We start from the raw sequence: 25,000 nt of genomic DNA on the forward strand, positions 1-25,000 counted from the left end.
TCTCAAGATATGTCCTGAAATATTATACATTGCATACCAAGAATGTCCTGAGTGTAACTTTTCTATTTGTACCTAGAGTAAAAGAGATGTAATATTTCTCCATCGTTACCTTCCTTTTTTGATGAAGTGTATAAGACATTAACAAACTAAATAATATTATCAGGCAAAGATGCATTCATTCATTTTCTTTTCGGCTTAGTCTCTTTATTAATCTGGGGTCGCCACAGCGGAATGAACTGCCAACTCATCCAGCACATGTTTTACGCAGCGTATGCCCTTTCAGCTGCAACACATTACTGGGAAACACCCATACACACTCATTCTCACACACACACTACGGCCAATTTAGCTTATTCAATTTACCTGTAGCGCATGTGTTTGGACTGTGGGGGAAACCAGAGCACCCAGAGGAAACCCATTTGATCACGGGGAGAACATGCAAACTCCACACAGAAACGCCAACTGACCTAGCCGAGGCTCAAACCAGCAACCTTCTTGCTGTGAGGCAGTTTTTCTACCTAATGCGCTACCGCGTTGCCGGCAAAGCTTTATTGTGTGTGTATATACACTCACTGGCCACTTTATTAGGTACACCACACTAGTACCATGTTGCATATTCATTTTCAATCATTCTAAATTGCAGCTTTGTTTAAATATATTAATTATCTGCAGTTTTTTTTGACCATGTATTAGATTTGCGTATTTAAAACTGACTATTAATCATCACTGCACCAAAACAGAGAATTATAACATTATTTTTAGACCATTTTTTGTCAGCCAAATGTAAAAAACGTGAGATGTTTAAAAGTTCTGGCATTGTATTGATGATGATGCATATATATATATATATATATGCATCATCATCACAAACTCTATCTAGAAGTGAAGTTATGGTATAAACCTTTCATGTACACACAGACATCACCTATATGTTGTAAATTTGCAGGTTGACTGTATCTGTATATAATAACTTATATTTAATTGCAATCATGTAATGTGAGTCTTTCGTGAAGCTGCTTTAAAACAGTAATTATTGTAAAGAGCGCTACACAAATAAATCCGAGTTGAATGTGTGTGTCCAGGATGAAGGGAAGGCTGTAGAGTCAGCTCTCGGTGGAGATGAAGACGTCTCTTCCCCAACATTTCCACCTCAGTCCACTGGAGGAGCAAAGAGAAAGAGACACCGGCTCCAGAAGGACAGAGACACGCAGGTACATAAATAAAGACTATTAAAGATTTTACAGCTCCTGAACTCTCCAGGGCTGCATTGATATGGTCAAAAACACAGTGCGGTTGTTAAATATTAAAGGGACAGTTCACCCAAAAATGTCATTTACTCATTTGTTAAAGGGCACCTAGGTTACCCCTGTTTCCAGATTTAATGCAAGTCTTTTGTGTCTACAGAATGTGTCTGTTAAGTTTCAGCTCAAAACACCCATCAGATTTTTTATCATAGCTGTCTGAAGTTTCTGTTTTATAGCTCGAAACAGCTTGTTGCTCTCTTTTTTTGTACTGCGCCTTTAAGGCTAGTCCTCCCCTCCCACCGTTCCCACGTGCCTGCCAGCATGCATTAATCTCCACCCTCGGCTGCCTCAGACAACAGACAGACATGAAGGAAGCAGATCTCACGTAATGTTTGAGAGACATACTACAGTAAGAACTTGATCAATTAGTATTTGTTGTGGAGTTGCATCGATGAGTCACACACAATGTAGTTATGTAGCGCTTGTTTAGCTTTGCACTCTTTTAGCATGCATATGTGACAGGACACAGGTGTATCTCCACTGCTGTGTGGATATCTGTTATGTTATTGTACAAAATAATCCTGGTTTAACGTCCACAAACCGGGATTGAAGCGTCTTTTATAATTGTCCTGACACGCGGCTGTGTTGATAAAGTAAAGCTGAAGTAAATCTCTGTAATTCATTACACACATGCTCTGTTTTAAAACATGTTAAACTTGTAAAACTCACTCTTCTTGATCACATTTGATGGTGACTGATGATCCTAGCGAACTGAACAGACCCTTTATTCCCGGTTGCTTTGCGCACGTCCTGTCTTGTTGATATGATTATACACGTTGCTAGAGAGATGTTAATACGCAGCTGTCAATTAATTCGGTGGGCAAGGGGACCACACTCCTACGTCAAGTTGTGGTTGGTCTGAAAACCGCACCAATTGGTCCACCGTTTTTATGTTGTTAAAAAAAAAAAAACAAAAAAAAAAAAAAGGACTGGGTGTGTTTATATCACCACAATATGACTGTCTACACACTATACCTACACATATGTTTGTCCAAACAGCTTGAAAAGTTAATTTTTCATCAAAGGTGCCCTTTAACTTGTTTCAAATTAGTTTTGAGTTTGTTTGTTTTTAACACAAAGGAAGATATTTTGAAGAATGTTCTAACCATTGACTTAGTGGGAATTACAAATACTATGGAAGTCAATGGAATGGATTTCCAGCTTTCCTCAAAATATTGTCCTTCGTGTTCAAGAGAAGATTAAAAAAAGAAACACATATATGACGAGTAAATAATGGCACAATTAACATTTGTGGGTGAACTATCCCCTGAACACCGAATGAAATAATTGGTTTCAATGTGAATTTATCTTAAAGGAACACTCTAATAAAAATAAAAACTAATAAAAGACACATTTTACAGCCCCTCTATTTCCGTCGTCATTATAATTTACAGGAAAGCCTAAGAAGATTTAGGTAATCTACCAGTAAAAAATGTATTAATCCACAGGTCACGTCTGTTTCAGACCATGGATAAACTACAGTATTTGGTCATTTGTTTAACCCAGGGGTGTCCAAACTCGGTCCTGGAAGGCTGGTGTCCTGCTTATTTTAGTTCTAACCTCAATTAAACACACCTCAACCAGCTAATCAAGCTCTTTCTAGGTATACAAAAACTTCCAGGGAGGTGTTGAAAGTTGGAGCTAAAATCTGCAGGACACCGGCCCTCCAGGACTGAATTTGGACACCCCTGGTTTAACCCATTACCCCATAGTTGAGTTTTTCCAGGTCACCTCATACTTCAGTTTTTCATCAAATCTTCTGACCAATCAAATGCTCACTAGTGTCTCACATGCCCCGCCCCCTTCTCATTTGATGCGCTTGAGCTCCACCACTTTCACTGGCGCACAGCTGTGAGAAAAACAAATGCTATTGGCTGCTTTTTTATTCTATGTCCCGCCCTCTCTTCTATATGAGATTACATCAAACTTTGAATTTAAAAAAATGCACATTTCCAAGCACTTCACAGGACCCTCAATGAACGCATGTTACTTAATTCAGACATAGTATAGTTTCAAAACACAACAGTAGTTTGGGCATTTTGGAAACACCTTGGTTTTAATGTGTGTTTGCTTCACACAGATCGAGTCGGAGCAGCCGGTGATGACGGAGGCTCAGTTCAGTGGATTCCCCAGTCCAAACTCACTCTCTCACTGATCAGCAGAAACAACACCTCTGACATGAAGTCAGTCACTGCGGGACTTTTGTTTTGTACAACACAGGATAAAAAAAAAAAAAGTCCTTACATGTCTGAATTTGTTCACATCCTGTATCAGGACTTTCTCCTCACGCTTATGCTGTTCATACGTTGCAATGTTTGTGTGTGTCAGAATTAGGAAATAAAATGATGAGGCTAAATCCTTTTTGCATTTGTGTCAGAAACAGCCTTTGAGGCAGTCATTGACCAATACTTTGACAAACATTTTTAATTCAGCATGCAAAACACGAGCTCAATGTTTTGTAATCCAGGCCTCCTGACAGTGCTGTTTAGTGAGCAGGGGTCTGTTCTTCATACCTCGCTTAAATGACCTAAGATGATTTGGCAGATCCCGGATCTTTTAATCTTGATAACTGATCTCTGGCTAATTTGGTTCTTCAAACAAGTTTGTGCATCAGATTAGAATGTCTGAATGAACTGATCTGAGATCGCTGCGTGTGTTGTGAAGGACAGATCTATCGATCCCCGAAATGATCAGCAATGAAACGATTGGCTGACGGCACAGCAGCGTAATGACATCATCTGATTAATATTCAATTATCCATGTGAGCAAAATTACATCAAATTAATTAGAAACGGTTTGTTAAATATGATACACAATAACTTTACACCTTGTGGGCTGCATGCTTGACCCTTTCATGTGTCAAGAGCAGTTTATTCAGTTCTACAGTTAGAGCGGATTTTCCTTATTATAGTACCCATAGTAGTATTATAGTAGCCGTTTTTTAATTGGTGTAAAGAATAACTGGATGTTTACAAACGCAGTTAGATATCTGCAATTTTTTGAAGCATCAAATCACCGTCATATCTGTCAAAACATGAATGCATAAAAGTATTATTGCTTTTAAAGTCACATTGTGCATTTCTATAACCATACACAAACTGTACTGAAGCGATCTAAAAAGTTCATATCAATAAGTTTTCTCTTTGCACCACCAGGTGGCAGTCTTTGTACTTTCATTTCAGGGGTGCAGATTCCATAAGTTTTATTAATATATATAACTTTATTTATTTTATTAATGACTATAACTTTATATAGTTTTGAAAAAATGTGTATTTTCCCAAGTGTATATAACTACTAATTTAAGAAAATATCAGAATTTGGTACATACTTTCAGTATTATCTTTGCTTGAACTGAGCCGATATAATCCCGTTTCTATGAATTGAACCTGCTTCCTACCAGATTTGAGCTAGCAGAACTGTTGTTATGACAACAACTCTCAGATCAGTTTTGAAGAACGAAACGATCCTGGATCATGTCAAATCGTCAACATCCAAATCCAGCTAACTGAGTAATCCACGTACGAAGAACGGACCCCAGATCTACAACATGATTGTGTGTTCGATATTAGTGATAAAACACACCACAAACACTAATAGATAGTGACTACATATGTGTTTGTAGTGGATTTTATGACTAATAATTTGATTATTTTAATAAACAATTTAATATACAGAACTCAAGCTCAATATTTTGTAATACACACACAATTTCTACAGTTTAATGAACATTTGTCAACACATGAATGAGTGTGTATCAGTACAGGTGTGGTGGTGTTCAGCGTACAGAACTCAAGCTCAATCTTTTGTAATAGAGGCCCCCTGCTGTTTCATATGAACATGTATGTGTGTGTGTATGTATCTCTCTTTATCTGTGTTTGCCGTGTCTGTTGAAGCGGCGGTACAGGTGACTGATCCTCTTCTGCAGGTTGTGTCGGTCCTCCGTCATCATGCGGTCTCCAACCATATTCCTCTTCCTCAACAGCCGCTGAAGCTCGTTTCCTCTGAAGCCGCGCACCCACACCGGACCCCGGATCATGTCTTTAGGGTGAGCTTTAAAGTCGCCTGCAGACCAACACACACAGACAGAGATGCTTCTTAATCATGCAACTCCACAAACATGCTGCCTTCTTCCGTTTCTTTAACTTTCCCCCCCTTTAAGAGCAAAAACTTGGGAGTTCTATAAAAGCTGTTCGGCATTTTTTATTTTGGCCTATTTAAAACTATTATAAACAAAATAAAACAGAAACATTTTTGTTCTGATAACAATTCCTATGTAGAAGCATCATTTCCAATGATGTAGTTCACTACAACTGAGCAATTGACCCTTCCCTAAGCCCTGCCCTCCTTAGTTACTGTTGCTACGCCTGTCACGCTTTCGTGCCTGGCACGGCTTTTACAATGTGTAAGCGTCAGTGTCAGACATTGCCAGGGATATAAAGTCATTTTTGGCGAACAGGCGAGATATCCGAGAAGGCCAGACAAATCAGGACTGCAGTATGCATTACAGGATTATATTCACCACATAACAGGCAACCAACCGATTAGAGAATAAATTAATCAAAATTAAAGCTAGCGTAGCCTAGCCGCCTCATACACTGACCATTCAACAGCTTAGCTCATGCACAGCAGTAGAAGTGAAATTTTTAAATAATCTAATATTGACAAATTAAACCGTGATTTCTCTATTTTAGCCAAAGAGCCTGACAGATTAATTGTTGTGCAATGAAAAATAGCATTACTAACCATCAGCCGTTTTTATGCACATCTCCAAAATGAGCATTAAAATAAATTGGTGGAAATGTAAAGCTAAGGTGCGCAATACCCCTTCGTCTTTAAAAAAAGGGGAGGAGACCGACAGAAACTCAGAGTTTAGAGAATAAAACCTGCTCCTGACCAGGTTAGGTTCACAGAGTAAGTGACCACAGTAACTGACTCTGAGTTGAAGCTACCTTTCTTTCAGAAACAGGCTTGGCTTACCCTGTTTTCTTCAGTTTGACAAACCTGCCATTTTGAAAAGGAAAACCCAGAGTTTCTCACATTTCAGGGTTAAAATACTGAGTTTTCACTTTTTATTTTTATTTATTTATTCTTTTTGTTTATTTATACAGGGACAATGTACAGCATGACATGTTGTGCCAGAGTTAGCTATAAAGCTAATTTACATCTGTAGTCCCTGGGCAGGAAGTAACACATTTAACAGTTATAACAAATACAATATACACTTACAGTACAATAAATACATCATTGTCAATAAAATGAAACTTAACCTCCTTTCTGAAACAGGCCCCAGGTGTAATAGATTTTCTCTCCAGTTGAATGTAAATAAAACAAAAAAGACGTGGTGATAGATTACAGGAAGGTGGAGTATTAAATGCTTGGACATTGAAATTGTAGACACATAAATATCTAGGGGTCGATATTAACAATATGTTGAAATTTCAACAGGCTGTCTATAAAAAAGTTCATCAAAGACTGTTTTTTTCTGAGGAAATTTAGATGGTTTCAGGTTTGTACCTCTATGATGAAGCTCTTTAATAAACAATTTATTGAATCTGTTTTGTCTTTCTGCAGTGTAGCTTGGTACGGTAATCTGACTGTGTTAAACAAGAACGGGTTGAGCAGCCTGATGAAGGTGGCAGGCAAGATCATCAGTTTTAATCAAACTGGTCCAATGCTAATTTACCATAATCATGTCTTAAAGAGAGCTCAGGGTGTCCTATGCACCCTGGATCACTCACTGTACTCTGTAGCTATGTTTCCATCCACCTATTTGCAAATGCGCATAAAAAAACAGTTGATGGAAACGCCATGATGCGCATAAATTTTGAAAATGCGCATAAAAAACTTATGCACCTTACTGGGTAGGATAAACTTTTTATTCGATTAGAAAAGATGCGCATAAACTGCGATGGAAACACTTTTACCACACAAACTCCAGCATGCGCATTAAAAAAGGTCATGTGATTTTGTTAAAAGAGATCATGTGATGCTTAAAATGTGTGTGAATGGACAAAACGTCAGGCTGAGCACATTATAAAACATCTGAAATGTTGATTTGGTCATTATAAAACGCCTTACCGTTTCAGTATTAATGTTATTATATTATTAATGACCTCCAGAATCAAGAGCGCCTGTGCTCCTCGTCTGACACCTTCAAACGCCGCTGCGCGCTCACTGCTTGTCAGGATTGTCTTCTGAGGCGCGTTCATTTAGAAAAGATTGATGCAGCTTCTCCTACTGCAGCAAATGCAGTTTTTACTGTTGATATTTGGCGTCAGTTAATCAGGAAGTGACGATTTTGTTCAATTTGACTCGTTGGATGGAAACGATGCTTCATTCGCACAACTTTTATGCGATAATCCAGTTTTGCGCATAAAGTTTATTCGCATTTTTGGATGGAAACATAGCTAATGTTTCAGCTGCTGCCATCAGCATCATTAGATTTCCTATTTGCAGAACTAGAAATTCTTCTATAATGGTGGTCATTAAATAAGTCCAGCGGGGAGGGAGATGCACCTTAAAGATGCATGTTGTGTGGTAATGATTTGTTAATGTGTACATGGAACTTCGCCTGTGTTACCGCACCTTGCTGTAAATGAGATCATAAAGTTGAGTTTGAGTCTGATATTATACCTACAAAATTAGTAATAATCATTTCAAGTGGTTAAACTTACAAGAAGCTATTATTCATACTTAAAGAAGCCATTAACGTGTCATTGAATGTTAAAAATAACATTTGATAAATCCGCAATGCAAAATAAAAGCATGACCATAATGAATACTGATATGATGTGTCCTGCTCACCCAGAATACCGATGTTATCGTAAACCCCAAACATGCTCCTCTTCTCCGTCCAGCGGTCCACTTCTTTGAGTTTGGGAATGGCGTGCATTCGTATTCGAGCACAGGAGCCTGACAGACGATGCAAAATAAATGCATTTAATTAGGGCTGCACGATACTGGAAAACTAATCTGACATTGCAATATGGCTGCACAATAGATGATTTCAGCATCGATGTCGCAATGTGCGCATCTGCAATAGTCACATTATCAGAGGGTATGCGATGGAGAGTCTGGATTATAGGTGATCAGGAGCTGCAGAACACATGTGATTTGTAAGTTTGACCATAATAGAGTGAAACTTTATCATTTGCATGTGTTTTTACGGTCTTTGATTGAGGATTTCAAGAGAGTTTGAAAACTTTGGACACAAAAAAATGATCATGTTGGAAAGTGTAAGAAAGATTATTGTATTTAATTGTTTATTTGGAACTGAATTCAAACTAAAACAAGACTATTTTCCTTATCCCACTGGCAGATAATTCAGCTTGTTTTAAGGGGAAAAAAAATTATAATAATAAAAAATCTTTAAAATATAATTTATTATTAATACAAAAATTTACTTTAGCTTAATTAGCTGGTTATTATAACCTCAACTTAAACTTTGCAGATCTTGCCATGTGACTATTGCAGATATCGATGCTGAAACGACATATTGTGCAGCCCTACATCAAATTATACTATATCATATAAAAATTCTAACCATTCACTCATACTCAACTGGTTCTAAACTCTAAAGAGTTTCTTTCTTATGAACACAAAACAAGATATACTGAAGAACTCCTGGGAAAAGGCCATTGACTTCCATAGTAGGATTAAAGTCATTGTCTGTTTTCCATATTAAGGTAAAGTAGGTTTGATCTTCACACATTCGTTCATTTAATGGCCCATATATTGTTTACCAAGCTATATTGAATATGAAATAGCATGCAAGGATGACTTTAAAACAATATTAGCACTATGTAATTGACTGTGAACAATGTTGCACTTTGATAGTCATTGACTGCTACTATAATTACACTAATAAGAATTTCCAAAGAATACTTTTCTGACATTATATTATTAAGCAGAAAGTCTAAATGTTCGAAAATAAAACCAGCTTTACCTCATACAAGTGGAGGTGGTTCACACTTCCTTCTCATATAACTTTACCTCATATTTTCATGTAACGTTAATTTATATGTTATGAATACGGGTGATGTCTGACCTGTGCTGAAGAGTCTCGACGATTGACACAAGTTTACAGCGCTCCTCCACAATCCTCCAAACACAGACATGCTGCACACACACACACACATTCAGAAATATTAATTTCTGCAATAATGTGTTAATATAACATAATTCATGTTCAGTGGATGATGACCTTCAGTCGCGAGCGCAACCACAGCAAATCCAGCTTAAACAGTCTTTACAACAAGTCTTTACCTTATTATTGTGAATAATAATTCTGAGGAAAGACTTTAACCGACGGTCGGATGATTAATAATTTAAAACTCCTGAAATCCTGCAGATAAATGCAGCAAATCGGCTGTATTTCCCATGCGTACACACTAGTGTAGGAGCCAGGCCGCCATTACACGCTTTTCACAATAGAAGTCCAAACGTTAACGTTTCAAATTAAAAGTCCGTGTTTTAAAGTTTTATCTACACCGGTCTTGATGTCGATCTAGTTTACAGGTAAATACATTTTTTAAGTTTCTAATTAAAATATATATATTTTAAATAAACCTCTATCACCTACTAATGTTCAAGGTCATTTTTAGTGATAAAATACCCAAATAATTGTAGTCATTCTACAGCATACATCATGTCCTTGAATGAGATATTTACAATATTAGAGGTAAAGTTGGTTTTATATTCGCACATTTGTTCATTTAGCAGTCTCTATATTGTTTATCATGTTACTTTGAATATTCGATTGGAATTAGCATGCAAGTATGACTTCTAAACAACATCAACACTATCTAATTCACTGTGAACAATGTTGTACTCTGATTGTCATTTGCTGCTAATATGATTTCCCTACTTACATAGAGCAGTGGTTCTCAAAGTGGGGGTCGGGACCCCCTGGGGGGTCGCGGGACAATGACAAGGGGTCGCTTGGTGATATCCAAAACTCAAATAAATTTTATTAAACTATTAGAATTACCATATTTTATTCATAACCGACAGAATATAGTTAATAGTTGCATTAAAGTAACAGCAACATAAAAATAACAATCAGCCATCAGCCTTTAATTTTAAAAGCAAAATGTTATTAAATCCATAAATGACTTTAAAAAACATTATATGGCTTATGGACTCTTGCATTTTTTTGTTGTCAATAAGCTCATGTTTATATTTGCCTATAGTTGTGTCTGCAACGTTTACATATTTACAGTACAACCACCTTGAAAAATGGGGGTCGCGAGCCACTGATATGATTATTTTTGGGGTCGCGGCCTGAAAAGTTTGGGAACCCCTGACATAGAGCCAACTTTACAACTATTTTTTTTCAATATATATTTATTAATATATATTTTCTTTATTTAAAAAAAACTATTTTAAGGGAGTGGATATTTTGTGTTTTTTACTTATGAAACCATTATAATTTCGAGAACTTTTGTTTGTATTTTATTGCTGTTTCCTAATTATGGAACGATTGCTGAAACGTGTCATATTTTATGTACATAATATGAGCACTATTTGTCTTTGGGCGCACTCACACTAGGCTATCCGAACCGTGCCCAGGCCCGTTTCCCGGATCGTTTGAGAAGTGTGAGTGCGCTGAATTGGGCTCAGGCACGGTTCACTTGGCCGGCCCTGGCCCTGTTGGAAGAGGTGGGCCTGAGCGCGGTTCACTTGGGCTTCACTTTTTGGGCCGAAACTGAAAGCGAGACATGACTTTTAAGGGACTGTTTCATATGGATTTATTAATCAATCTTACTGTTCAATGAACGCAAACTGCCGTAGTTTATTAAATACGCAAACCCCTCACTGCACGACAGCTGCACCTTCAGCAGACCTCCTCATTCCTGCAGCACGAGGGCTTTATGACTGTTTATGAGCACCAAAAGTGGCGGATCTGTTCGGCGAAATATCTGACTGCATGTCAGTACTGAAGCCAAAACTGGAGAGTGATCTAAGAAAATAACTTACGATAATGCTCCGAAAACTAGCACAGCCAAATGGATATGTTAGAGAAAAATATTAAATACAAACTTAAAAAGAGGAAAAAATCAAGAGAAGCAAAAAAATAAATAAATAAAAATTTATATTTAGTTGAAATTTTGTAGGTTGTAATTTATTTTTGCAATATTTTGCTTGAATTCAATTGTATCATCTTTTAATTTCATGATATGTTTGGTGATAAATATATATATATATATATATATATATATATATATATATATATATATATATATATTAGGGTTGGGCATCTAAGCTATAATGCCGATCCGATACGCATCTCGATACAAAGAATACGATCCGATTAGCGATACATTTATGACATATTGCGATGCAACACGATACGATTTACACCCATATCACGATACGATGCGATAATTCAGCACTAATTAGATCAAGTTTATGAGATGATGTAAGAAAGGATGCTGTGCCATTGAATGAGTTTGATTATTTATTAACCAAGTAAAACCAAGACTTTTTTTTACAAACTGGCTTTTCTCTCAGAGCCAGAGTGTCAGTTTACAGTAGAGGGCCATTTTAGAACATATAGCACATATTATTTAAGTATTTTCAAGATAAACAGAATGTATAAGTGCAATATATATTATAAATATATATATTTGCACTCTTTCAACATAAAGGTTTACCATTGCACAACAAGAATTGTGATTTAACTTTTCAACTATGAAAACAAGTTTTACAAAGATATTTTGTGCCACTGAATATTCAAAACTTAAGGTCGTGAACTAGCAGTGTTATGCTGCTTTGAAGCATCGCTGTCACTGTAAACAACACGCTAATAAAAATATAAATAAATAAAAATGAACAGGAGGTGTTTAAAACCTTCGTTCTCCGTGACACTAGGCTGAATATCTTTGCAGATGAACAATGCAATAGCATTCGTTATTGGCGTAGAGTGAGCAGAACTGTTGCGCATGGAGAAAACTTTCAATGCTTTTCTCACCACTTTTGGAGCTGGTAGCTACAGTTGAAGCAGAGCAGGAAGCCGGGGATGCAGGAACACTGGAAGATGCTTCCACAACAACACCAAGGCGCCACTTCAAGTGAGATATCAGATTAGTCGTCGTACTGCCCGTGTATTTTACAGATGCGAGGCACATTTTGCAAATTGCATCTGTCCTGTCAAGTCGTCCATCCTTTTTGCAGAATCCATAATGTTGCCATACTTTAGATTTAAAACTCAGTGAGGAAAAAATGTTTGTTTTGCTTCTCGCGCTTTCTGAGGGCGCTCCACTAGCTTCATCCGCACACCTGATGAGTTGTAGTGTAAGTGTACACATCCGCAAGCCCGTTGCTAATGCATACTTTATGTAGGTCGATTAAATTATGCGCCAAAAACAGGTTGACAACACTTGTTAATAAATAAAAAATACATTCTATATTAAAAATATAAGTTGTATCTTGGAATAACCGATGCATCTCGCAAAAATCGATGCATCTCGATTTGCTTCCAAAATTTCATTCATCCTCTGCTGCTCTACCGATGCACTCGCATCGTGCACGCGCATGACCGCGTATCGATACATATCGGTTAATCTTCCCATCTCTAATATATATATATGTTTAATAAATCTGTTTTGTTTAAATTCACCAAAATACACTGCATATACTCACTTAAAAATGAAGGAAAGTATTTATTTTCAAAGCAGGTTGTACTGAATTATGCTGAGCACTGTGTGTAATATTTAGCCTTCCTTCAGCAAGCATAAATGAAAGCCTGCACTATATGCATATTAATTAATAATAGATACAGTTTGAACTCTACACAAAGCTCGTCTTATGCTACTGTATGTACTTCGTGTTAGTGCAGAAAGCTCATGTGATCAGCTGGAAAAGTGTAATAAGATCCATCTGCGTGGTTTTGAGTTTCACAGCACTACAGTTAATACAGTTAAAACTCACTGAACCAAAAATAGACGACAGAATATTGAGTGCAGCACTCCATTTACCCTGGTACTCACCTAATAAACAATCGGTGTCAGTTATACACAGTGCTGCTCAGTAGTGCGTGTGCTTAGATCTTCCAGAAACTGCCACTCTGATCCCTTCTTCAGTCCGAGAGATTAGAGATTTAGGTTGTGTTCTTGATTTCTGCTTTAGCAGTCCTCCTTGAACCCACATGAAAAACACCATAGGAGATTTATTATAGTATATAATGATATTATACAGTTGAAGTCAGAATTATTCGCCCCTCCTTGATTTTTTGTCTTTTTTAAATATTTCCCAAATGGTGTTTAACAGATTCAGGAAATTTTCACAGTATTTCCTATAATATTTTTTCTTCTGGAGAAAGTCTTATTTGTTTTATTTCGGCTAGAATAAAAGCAGTTTTTAATTTTTTAAACACCATTTTAAAGGTGCAGTAGGTGATTGTCTTCAGAAACATTATTTGTTGTTGTGGTTGAAAGTCTCTTCACAGTCCAATAGTACTGATTAAAGTAAATGATCTACATGTGTTTTCATTATCGTTTACCTGTAGTTTTGTATTCTGGATAAGGCATAAAACTAAAAAAACTTGGTCCAATTAAATATTGTTGGGCCGATAATTTCGATAAGTAGCTCAAACTGTCTGTCAGCAAATGCAGATTTGGACTTCTGCGCATCTCCTTTCACGCAGATCCGCCATTCGCGTGTGCACGCCTGCACAAGCGCCACTGCGCGTTCACAAGACAATCACAGACGCGGTGAAATCAAATGCTGAATTGAAACTTTTGAAAATCAATATTGGAGTTACTTTAGCACGCTGGAGGAGGGACGACACCAGGGGCGGACTGGGACAAAAATTCAGCCCTGGCACTGTAGCCACATCAGCCCACATAACCACACCGACATAGCCCCACCCACGGACACGCACATTCACTATTTATTTTGGTGTACAGATGGTGAAATAATATGACATTCTTGCCAGATTTTGATTACGTTAAAAATTGCTAACGTAACGTAATTGGTTTGATTATGGTAACCTCGGATGGGGTCGGCCCATCTTGAAATCAGGCGGCCGTCGCATATTGGTCCAAATGCTTAACATTTATTATTATTACTATTATTATTATTATCATCATCATCATAATATCACATCTAGCAAGAGATAAAAGCTGCCTCCACGTAAAAACAATACATTAAAAAAAAAAAAAAACTGACCGGCCCATATTTAAAAATTGGCATTTGCCAGAATTGCCAGATGGCCAGTCCGCCCCTGGACGACACCATGGCTGAAGTATTACTGTTAGACAGGTGATGTTCTGTTTTAAAACTATTTTAGTCTGGCTCAGCTGATGTTAGATTGTGTTGTGTTATAAATGGCTTATGCACCTATATTTTACAGGCTATGATATGCACATGTGTGTTCTTCAGCCTCTGAAATCTCCAGGCGAAAGATTGAACTTTTTCCAGTTTCATAAGGGACATTTTACAGCATGGTTAATGTATTTTCTTATTTAGTTTAACGACAAAGCATCAGTGAATAGCGCTATTCTGCCTAGCCTGCTTTACTGAGCTGAAGTTGCTTTTATATTTGCATTGGGTCACTTTTGAACGCTAGCTATGTTTCCATCCAAAAATGCGAATAAACTTTATGCGCAAAACTGTATTATCGCATAAAAGTTGTGCGAATGAAGCATTGTTTCCATCCAACGAGTCAAATTGAACAAAATCGTCACTTCCTGATTAACTGAAGCCAAATATCAACAGTAAAAACTGCATTTGCTGCAGTAGGAGAAGCTGCATCAATCTTTTCTAAATGAATGCGCCTCAGAAGACAATCTTGACAAGCAGTGAGCGCGCAGTGGCGTTTGAAGGTGTCAGACGCGGAGCAGGCGCTCTTGATTCTGGAGGTCATTAATAATATAATAACATTAATACTGAAACGGTAAGGCGTTTTATAATGACCAAAACAACATTTCAGATGTTTTATAATGTGCTCAGCCTGACGTTTTGTCCATTCACACACATTTTAAGCATCACATGATCTCTTTTAACAAAATCACATGACCTTTTTTAATGCGCATGCTGGAGTTTGTGCGGTAAAAGTGTTTCCATCGCAGTTTATGCGCATCTTTTCTTATCGAATAAAAAGTTTATCCTACCCAGTTAGGCGCATAAGTTTTTTATGCGCATTTTAAAATGTATGCGCATCATGGCGTTTCCATCAACTGTTTTTTATGCGCATTTTCAAAATTTATGCGCATCATGGCGTTTCCATCAACTGGTTTTTTTATGCGCATTTGCAAAATGCGCATAAAATAGGTGGATGGAAACATAGCTAATGACAGCTCCCCTATACTGTTTACCATGCTACTCTGAATACTCGCTCTGCAATAGCATGTAAGTGTGGCTTAGTAATAAATGTAATTCCTGCACGCCGCCGGCCAACACTGACTAACTGTTACATTTCTAACTGGCGAATGATATGAACTAGGGGGTTGTCTGCTGTTGTGACGCGGTGCGCGCGTTGGTGATTTCAGGAGGCGTGGCTTTGAATCACAGTCCCTCCCTGCCGTCCAAAGATAATATGCTAAGCGGTTAGCATTTTGGCAGATCACCTACTGCACCTTTAAGGTCAATATTATTAGCCCCTTTAAGCTATGTTTTTTTCGATAGTCTACAGATCAAACCATCGTTATACAATAACTTGCCTAATTAACATAATTAACCTAGTTATACCTTTAAATGTCACTTTAAGCTGTATAGAAGTGTCTTGAAAAACATCTAGTCAAATATTATTTTCTGTCATCATGGCGAAGATAAAATAGATCAGTTATTAGAGATGAGATATTATAGCTGTTATGTTTAGAAATGTGTTGAAGAAATCTCTCTGTTAAACAGAAATTGGGGAAAAAAAATAAACGGGGGCTAAAAATTCATACTTCAACTGTATAATATTTGCTACAGTAAATTTTACAGCATCTCACGGCATCATACTATTGAATTCATTGATAAACTGTGGTAAATACTGTAGCAGACCTGCTTCAGATAGAGGATATAATGGTTTTATATTCGTACATTCGTTGATTTTAACTTTCCCTATATCGTTTACCACGCTAATTTGACTATTGAGACTGAAATTGCATTCAAGTATGACTTCAATACAACATTAGCACTAATCAACTGACTGTGGACAATGTTTATGATATTAATTTGCTGCTGTCCAATCTACACCAGAGCTAAAATGGTAGACTGTATCATAGTGTAGTATTTAGTTTGTTATAGTTTTTACACTTTGCTATAAATGTATGAGTATTAATAAGTGACAATATTTTAAAAGAGTCGCTTTATGTAGAACTGTGTGTTCTGTGTGCATCATAACATAGTACAATGATTTAATGTCATTCATCTTTTTAGCAAGCACTCAAATGAGTGAAAACAGAGTTTCTGATTGGCTTAAATCAGGCATGTCCAAACTCTGTCCTGGAGGGCCAAGAGTTTTGCTCCAACCCTAATCAAACACACCTAAAGCTCTTACTAGATATATTAGAAACTTCCGGACCGGTGTATTGAGGCAGGTTGGAGCTACACCCTCTAGGAATGAGATTGGACTCCCCTGGCTTAAAATGCCTTTAGAAGTGATGAAGGGTAAAATGACCCTCATATTTGTCCTCATTTTGGGCACAGCAGGAAGTGTAATACAGCTGGAGAAAATGTACTAGAGTAATTCATGTATTTATTTTTCTATAGTGTAGTCAACAAATGACCTCATCACTACAATTTACTCTAGTGAACTTAAATAACTACAGTTATGTGGGCAGCCAAAAGCTGTGATCCCACATGAAACAAATACTATAGTAACTTATAATAAATAATATAGTGTTTTGAACCATACTATAGTGAAGGACATGAATTATTCTGATGTGGCGACTCTACAGTTGCTATGGTAATGCAAGAACGATTGTGAAGTACTTGAATTAGTCTGCTGTGGTGATTGTACAGTTGCTATGGTGACAAGAACTATAGTATAGTACTTGAATTAGTCTGCTGTGGCGGTCCTACAGTTGCTATGGTAACAAGAACTATAGTAAAGTACTTGAATTAATCTGCTGTGGTGATTGTAGTTGCTATGGTAACAAGAACTATAGTAAAGTACTTGAATTAATCTGCTGTGGTGATTGTACAGTTGCTATGGTGACAAGAACTATAGTATAGTACTTGAATTAATCTGCTGTGGTGATTGTACAGTTGCTATGGTGACAAGAACTATAGTATAGTACTTGAATTAATCTGCTGTGGTGATTGTACAGTTGCTATGGTGACAAGAACTATAGTATAGTACTTGAATTAATCTGCTGTGGTGATTGTACAGTTGCTATGGTGACAAGAACTATAGTATAGTACTTGAATTAATCTGCTGTGGTGATTGTACAGTTGCTATGGTGACAAGAACTATAGTAAAGTACTTGGATTAATCTGCTGTGGAGATTCCACAGTTGCTATGGTGACAAGAACTATAGTAAAGTTCTTGGATTAATCTGCTGTGGTGATTCTACAGTTGCTACAGTGACAAGAACTATAATGAAGTACTTGGATTAATCTGTTGTGGCGATTCTACAGTTGCTATGGTAACAACAACTATAGTGAAGTACTGGAATTAATCTGCTGTGGTGATTGTACAGTTGCTATGGTAACAAGAACTATAGTAAAGTACTTGGATTAATCTGTTGTGGTGATTGTACAGTTGCTATGGTAACAAGAACTATAGTGTAGAACTTAGATTCATCTGCTGTGGCGATTCTACAGTTGCTACAGTGACAAGAACTATTGTGAAGTACTTGAATTAATCTGCTGTGGCGGTCCTACAGTTGCTATGGTAACAAGAACTATAGTGAAGTACTTGAAATAATCTGCTGTGGTGATTCTACAGTTGCTATGGTAACAATAACTATAGTGAAGAACTTAGATTAATCTGCTGTGGTGATTCTACAGTTGCTACGGTGAAAAGAACTACAGTAAAGTACTTGAATTAATCTCCTGTGGCGATTCTACAGTTGCTATGGCAACAACTATAGAAATATAAACAACTAACCTCACATTGTAGAAAAACTACAGTGTTTATCAGTTCACAAACGTATCCTGGAGCATTAATCAATAAAGTTGTAAATACTACAGCACATACAGTTCAATATGGTTCAAAAACACTACAGCATTTACTATAAACTACCATAGTATTTTTCCACGGAGCTTCATCCCTCCACCTGCTCTTCCTGATAGGTGGACACAGAGATGGCGCTGTACGGATCCAAGACCATCTGAGCGCAGCGGACCATTGTCACCAGTAGAAACAAACACAGCAGCACCAAAAAAAACAGAGCGAAGCCCAGGTCCACATCCACATCCAGCCGGGACACCGGAAGAGGAAGATCCATGATGATGATGGAGGAATCAGCTCAAAGCTTTGAAACACATGATCCTCACTCATAAACTCCCGAGACGTGAAGAGTCTGGTCTTACTTTTGTCTTGGCGATGAGAGCAGATCCCATGAATTGACACAGTCCAATGCAACCCAAGCTGGCGGTGTTGTGCTCCTGCTGGTGTAAAACAGATCTATCAGATGAGGCTCACATTCCAGCACACACAGAAAATAGCCTGTTTTACTACCCACAGCAGAAATACTACAGGCATTTATTGTGTTCAGAAGGGATACATCTGCAGCTGGAGGTTAATGATAATTATTTATGACAACAACAACTACTGTTTTTACTGAGAGGGTTAGAGTATATACTATTTAATGTGTAATTTAATAAATAATATGAATGACACTCATAATTACATTGAGGGATAGACATTAATATAATAAAATTTAATGGGTAATTTAACCAATAATATGAATAACATTCAATCACTTCCAGTCACTATAATATATTTGACTATGGTATGGTTCAGGAACACTAGTATTTACTCTGTTACTATAGTATTAAACAGGTGAAACTTACTCAAGCATTCATTAACAAAGTGTTGTCAATACTATAATATATACAGTATAATTCATTTAATTTACAGTAAATTACTATAGTATTTTAGATTTTAAGCCTTTAAAGAATCATTTAGAGATTTAAATACTACAATATATACAAAACATAATATATTTTACTATAGTATGGTTCAAGAACACTGGTATGTACTAGAAATTATGACTATTTTATTTGATTCCTATGGGTACAGTTTAAACAGGTGAAAAAAAAATCAAGCCTTCATTAACAGTGTTGTCAATACTATAACATATACAGTATAATACATTTTACTATAGTATGGGTTAAAAACACTGTTTACTGTAAATTACTATAGTACTTTAATGTTGCAAGCCTTTAAAGAAGCATTTATTGATGTAAATACTGCAATATATACAAACTATAATGCATTTGACTATGGTATGAATCAAGAACACTAGTATTTACTCTATTGCTATAGTATTAAACAGGTGAAACTTACTCAAGCATTTATTAACAAAGTGTTGTCAATACTATAATATATACAGTATAAATCAGTTCATTTACTGTAAATTACTATAGTATTTTTTACATTTTAAGCCTTTAAAGAAGCATTTAGTGATGTCAATACTACAATATATACAAAACATTGCATATTTTACTATAGTATGTTCAAGAACACCGTTTACTATAAATTACTATAGTATTTGTATGGTTTAAGCATGTGTGAAACTAAATCAAGAAGCACAGAGAACAAAGTGTTGTAAATACTATAATATCTACAAACCTTTACTATGGTATGGTTCAAAAACACTTGGATTTACTCTTAATCATTACTATAGTATTTTCCCCCTATGGGTACAGTTTAACATGTGAAACTTAAGCAATGGTTAAAGTGTTGTCACTACTGTAATATATACAGTATAATTCATTTAATTTTCTGTAAATAACTATATTAATTCTACGTTTTAAGCCTTTAAAGAAGCATTTAGTGTTGTCAATACTACAATATACACAAAACATAATAAATTTTACTATGGTATGGATTAAAAAACACTGTTTACTGTAAATTACCATAGTATTTTAATGTTGCAAGCCTTTAAAGACGCATTTATCGATGTAAATACTACAATATATACAAACTATAATGCATTTGACTATGGTATGGTTCAAGAACACTAGTATTTACTCTATTACTATAGTATTAAACAGGTGAAACTTACTCAAGCATTCATTAACAAAGTGTTTTCAATACTATCATATATACAGTATAAATCAGTTCATTTACTGTAAATTACTATAGTATTTTTTACATTTTAAGCCTTTAAAGAAGCATTTAGTGATGTAAATACTACAATATATACAAAACATAATATATTTTACTATAGTATAGATTGAAAAACACTGTTTACTATAAATTACTATAGTATTTGTATGGTTTAAGCATGTGTGAAACTAAATCAAAAAGCACAGAGAACAAAGTGTTGTAAATACTATAAACTAAATCAAGCTTTCATTAATAAAGAGTTGTCAATACTACGATATATACAATATAATACATTTCACTATAGTATGCATTAATAAACACTATTTACTATAAATTACTATAGTATTTATATGGTTTTAGCATGTGTGAAACTAAATCAAGAAGCACCGATATACAATATATACAAACTATAGTACATTTGACTATGGTATGGCTTATAAACAGTAGTATTTACTCTAAACCATTACTATGGTATTTTCCCCCTATGGGTACAGTTTAACATGTGAAACTTAAGCAATGGTTAAAGTGTTGTCACTACTGTAATATATACAGTATAATTCATTTAATTTTCTATAAATAACTATAATAATTCTACGTTTTAAGCCTTTAAAGAAGCATTTAGTGATGTCAATACTACAATATACACAAAACATAATAAATTTTACTATGGTATGGATTAAAAAAACACTGTTTACTGTAAATTACCATAGTATTTTAATGTTGCAAGCCTTTAACAAAGCATTTATCGATGTAAATACTACAATATATACAAAGTATAATGCATTTGACTATGGTATGGTTCAAGAACACTAGGATTTACTCTATTACTATAGTATTAAACATGTGAAACTTACTCAAGCATTCATTAACAAAGTGTTTTCAATACTATCATATATACAGTATAATTCAGTTAATTTACTGTAAATTACTATGGTATTTTTTTACATTTTAAGCCTTTAAAGAAGCATTTAGTGATGTAAGTACTACAATATACACAAAACATAATACATTTTACTATGGTATGGATTAAAAAACACTGTTTACTGTAAATTACCATAGTATTTTTATATTGAAAGCCTTTAAAGAAGCATTTAGTGATGTAAATACTACAATATATACAAAGTATAATGCATTTGACTATGGTATGGTTCAGGAACACTAGCATTTACTCTGTTACTATAGTATTAAACAGGTGAAACTTACTCAAGCATTCATTAACAAAGTGTTTTCAATACTATAATATATACAGTATAAATCAGTTAATTTACTGTAAATTACTATAGTATTTTTTACATTTTAAGCCTTTAAAGAAGCATTTAGTGATGCAAGTACTACAATATATACAAAACATAATATATTTTACTATAGTATAGATTGAAAAACACTGTTTACTATAAATTACTATAGTATTTGTATGGTTTAAGCATGTGTGAAACTAAATCAAAAAGCACAGAGAACAAAGTGTTGTAAATACTATAACACATACAAACTTTGACTATGGTATGGTTCAAAAACAGTAGTATTTACTCTAAATCATTACTATAGTATTTTCCCCCTATGGGTACAGTTTAACATGTGAAACTTAAGCAATGGTTAAAGTGTTGTCACTACTGTAATATATACAGTATAATTCATTTAATTTTCTGTAAATAACTATAATAATTCTACGTTTTAAGCCTTTAAAGAAGCATTTAGTGATGTCAATACTACAATATACACAAAACATAATAAATTTTACTATGGTATGGATTAAAATACACTGTTTACTCTAAATTACCATAGTATTTTAATGTTGAAAGCCTTTAAAGAAGCATTTAGTGATGTAAATACTGCAATATATACAAACTATAATGCATTTGACTATGGTATGGTTCAAGAACACTAGTATTTACTCTATTACTATAGTATTAAACAGGTGAAACATACTCAAGCATTTATTAACAAAGTGTTGTCAATACTATAATATATACAGTATAAATCAGTTAATTTACTGTAAATTACTATAGTATTTTTTACATTTTAAGCCTTTAAAGAAGCATTTAGTGATGTAAATACTACAATATATACAAAACATAATACATTTTACTATAGTATGTTCGAGAACACTAGTAAGTACTAGAAATTATTACTATACTATTTTATTCCCTGTGAGTACAGCTTAAATGTGAAAATAAATCAAGCATTCTTTAACAAAGTGTTGTCAATACTATAACATACAGTATAATACATTTGAAAACATTCAGACTGAAGCCCTGTATTAATGACTATAGTACACAGGTGAGAGCTGAACTGCATGCAACTGATTGTCTGAATTAGTTTCGCGATCGGCTGAAAATGAAGAGATTTGAAAGCAATACCTGGATGTTTGGGATCCTGTCGGCGGTCAGGGATACGTGTTCTCTTATCTCCGGTATTAGCATGTCTTCCTCTGGCCTGAGAGACACACACACCAACACTTGGCACCTGCGTCCCCAATGAATAGTTAAAGAGGAGTTTGGTAACGATCAGGCCCTATATGGCATTAAAACACCCCTTTGGGCTGCTGGAGAAACACTAGAGTCCACTTCATGTGTGACCTGTGATGGACGGCTGGACACTTCAGCATCACCGCACTGATGTACGTGGGACTGCTTCATCCAGCAACTCACTCGCAGACTAAATATAGACGACGTCCAGGAAGAAGAGGATGACTTCAGATATTGGACTGGAATCACAACAGATAATGCAATCTGATCAATAAGGGACATCCGACCAATCAGAGAGGAGTAAGGCAAGCTGGCCAATCAGAGATCATTGAGGACATCTGAGCAAGCAGAGTAGGGCCATCTGACTTATCAGAACGAACCAATCAGAGAGGAGTAGAGCCATTAGGCTAATCAGGAAACAGAAGGAGCACCTGACCAATCAGAGGACTATCTGGCCAATTAATCAACCAAAACATATTGTCTAATCAGAGAGAAATAGGGTCTGGAGAGAAATATAACCATCTGACCAACCACTCAAGACCAAGGCCATCTGACCAATCAGAAAAGAACAGGGACGTCTGACCAACTGGTGAAAAGTATGGATGTCAATCAGAGATGAGTGGGGCCAGTGGACCAATCAGAGAAGAGTAGACACATCAGACCATCCAAAGCGGAGTATTGCAATTTGGCCAATCAGAGAAGAGCAAGGTCATCATGCCAATCACAGAAGAGTAGGACCAATCAGAGCAGAGTATGGTAACCGAGCCAATCAGAGAAGAGTAGGGTCATCGGGTCAATCAGAGAAAAGTAGAGCAAATCAGAGAAGTGTAGGGTAATCAGGTCAATCAGAAAAGACTAGGGCCAATCAGAGAGGAGTCGGTCCACTGGGCCAATCAGAGAAGAGCAAGGTAATCATGCCAATCCCAGAAGAGTAGGACCAATCAGAGCAGAGTATGGTAACCGAGCCAATCAGAGAAGAGTAGGGTCATCGGGTCAATCAGAGAAAAGTAGAGCAAATCAGAGAAGTGTAGGGTAATCAGGTCAAGCAGAAAAGACTAGGGCCAATCAGAGAGGAGTCGGTCCACTGGGCCAATCAGAGAAGAGTAGGGTCATTGGGCCATTCAGTGAAGTGTGGGAAATCAGGCCAATCAAAGAAGAGTAGGGACATTGGGTCAATCATAGAAGACACACCAGAACAATCTGAGCAGAGTATGGGAATCGGGTCAGTCGTAGAAGATTAGGGCCAATCCGAAAAAAGTAGGGCCATTGGGCCAATTACAGAAGAGTAGGGCAATCGGGCCAATCAGAGAAGAGTAGGGCCATAGGGCTAATCAGAGACAAGTAGGGCAATTTGGGCCAATCAGAGAAGAGTAGGGCCTAATCAGAGCAAAGTATGGTAATCGGGTCAATCGTAGGAAAGTAGGGCCAATCAGAGAAGAGTAGGTCAATCGGGCCAATCAGAGAAGAGTAGGGCCATCAGGCCAATAAAAGAAGATTAGGGCAATCAGGCCAATCAGGGAAGAGTAGGGCCAATAAGAGCAAAGTATGTTTATCGGGTCAATTGTAGAGGAGTAGGGCCATCAGGCCAATCAGAGAAGAGTAGGGCAATCGGGCCAATCAGAGAAGAGTAAGGCCAATCAGAGCAGAGTATGGTAATTGGGCTAATCAAAGAGGAGTAGGGCCATTGGTCCAGTCAAAGAATAGTAGGGTCATCGGGTCAATCAGAGAAGAGTACGGCAATTAGACCAATAAGTGAAGAGTCGGGCAATCGGAGAAGAGTAGGGCCATTGGGCCAATCAGAGAAAAGTAGGGCCATCGGGCCAATCAGAGAACAGAAAGGCATCGGGTGTGGCTATCCTATCTGGCCAATCAGAAAAAAAAACTGGGAACCGGATCCTTTTCTCTCTAGAACCAAACCATTTCCATCTCTCACTTTCACAGACACAGTCTCTCTCACACACACACACACACACGCACGTACGTACGCACGCATTCTCAACTGAACTGAATGTTTTTTT

General features: G+C 36.4%; 3 protein-coding genes, 1 long non-coding RNA gene and 1 pseudogene across 12 annotated transcripts in view; 2 read left to right on the forward strand and 3 right to left on the reverse strand.

Annotated features, from left to right (window-relative positions):
- Nucleotides 1-3,660, forward strand: part of tfpt (TCF3 (E2A) fusion partner) — a 9,603-nt gene extending 5,943 nt beyond the window's left edge. Inside the window, 2 exon segments of the mRNA NM_001160707.1 lie at nucleotides 1,083-1,211; nucleotides 3,385-3,660. Of these exon segments, the coding sequence (NP_001154179.1) occupies nucleotides 1,083-1,211; nucleotides 3,385-3,459 (204 nt within the window). The 3' untranslated portion in view covers nucleotides 3,460-3,660.
- On the reverse strand, nucleotides 3,342-13,441 carry mrpl51 (mitochondrial ribosomal protein L51). Of its 3 annotated transcripts, none has more exons than XM_087286320.1 (4): nucleotides 13,295-13,441; nucleotides 9,352-9,422; nucleotides 8,109-8,216; nucleotides 3,342-5,366 (listed from the first exon to the last, which is right to left on the reverse strand). In XM_087286320.1, the coding sequence occupies exons 2-4, from the start codon at nucleotides 9,419-9,421 to the stop codon at nucleotides 5,170-5,172; spliced, it is 375 nt and encodes a 124-aa protein (XP_087142446.1). In that variant the 5' UTR covers nucleotide 9,422; nucleotides 13,295-13,441; the 3' UTR covers nucleotides 3,342-5,169.
- Nucleotides 5,526-25,000, reverse strand: part of arnt (aryl hydrocarbon receptor nuclear translocator) — a gene marked incomplete at its 3' end in the record, with an annotated part of 65,409 nt that continues 45,934 nt past the window's right edge. For all 4 annotated transcript variants that reach the window (NM_001441983.1, NM_001430813.3, NM_001441982.1 and 1 more), the window contains 1 exon segment: nucleotides 5,526-5,556.
- Nucleotides 17,439-25,000, forward strand: part of LOC147840110 (uncharacterized) — an 8,144-nt gene continuing 582 nt past the window's right edge. The window contains exons 1-3 of one of the 2 annotated variants that reach the window (XR_015510835.1): nucleotides 17,439-18,981; nucleotides 22,795-23,690; nucleotides 23,891-25,000. The exon at nucleotides 23,891-25,000 is cut by the window's right edge and continues 582 nt beyond it. This is a non-coding gene — a long non-coding RNA (uncharacterized LOC147840110). Of the gene's footprint in view, nucleotides 18,982-22,787; nucleotides 23,691-23,890 lie in introns of both variants that reach the window. The other variant, XR_015510834.1, reaches the window with a different exon arrangement.
- Nucleotides 18,506-23,174, reverse strand: LOC147833252 (cortexin domain-containing 1 protein pseudogene; annotated as a pseudogene). Of its 2 annotated transcripts, none has more exons than XR_015510824.1 (2): nucleotides 22,875-23,174; nucleotides 18,506-18,851 (listed from the first exon to the last, which is right to left on the reverse strand). The product of XR_015510824.1 is annotated as a cortexin domain-containing 1 protein pseudogene, transcript variant X1 (transcript). The 2 variants fall into 2 exon arrangements; XR_015510825.1 differs by having other exon boundaries at nucleotides 18,506-18,848; nucleotides 22,875-22,902.

Source organism: Danio rerio, chromosome 16 (genome assembly GCF_052040795.2).
Source record: "Danio rerio strain M-AB ecotype USA chromosome 16, GRCz13ab, whole genome shotgun sequence".
Taxonomy (NCBI): Eukaryota; Metazoa; Chordata; class Actinopteri; order Cypriniformes; family Danionidae; genus Danio; species Danio rerio.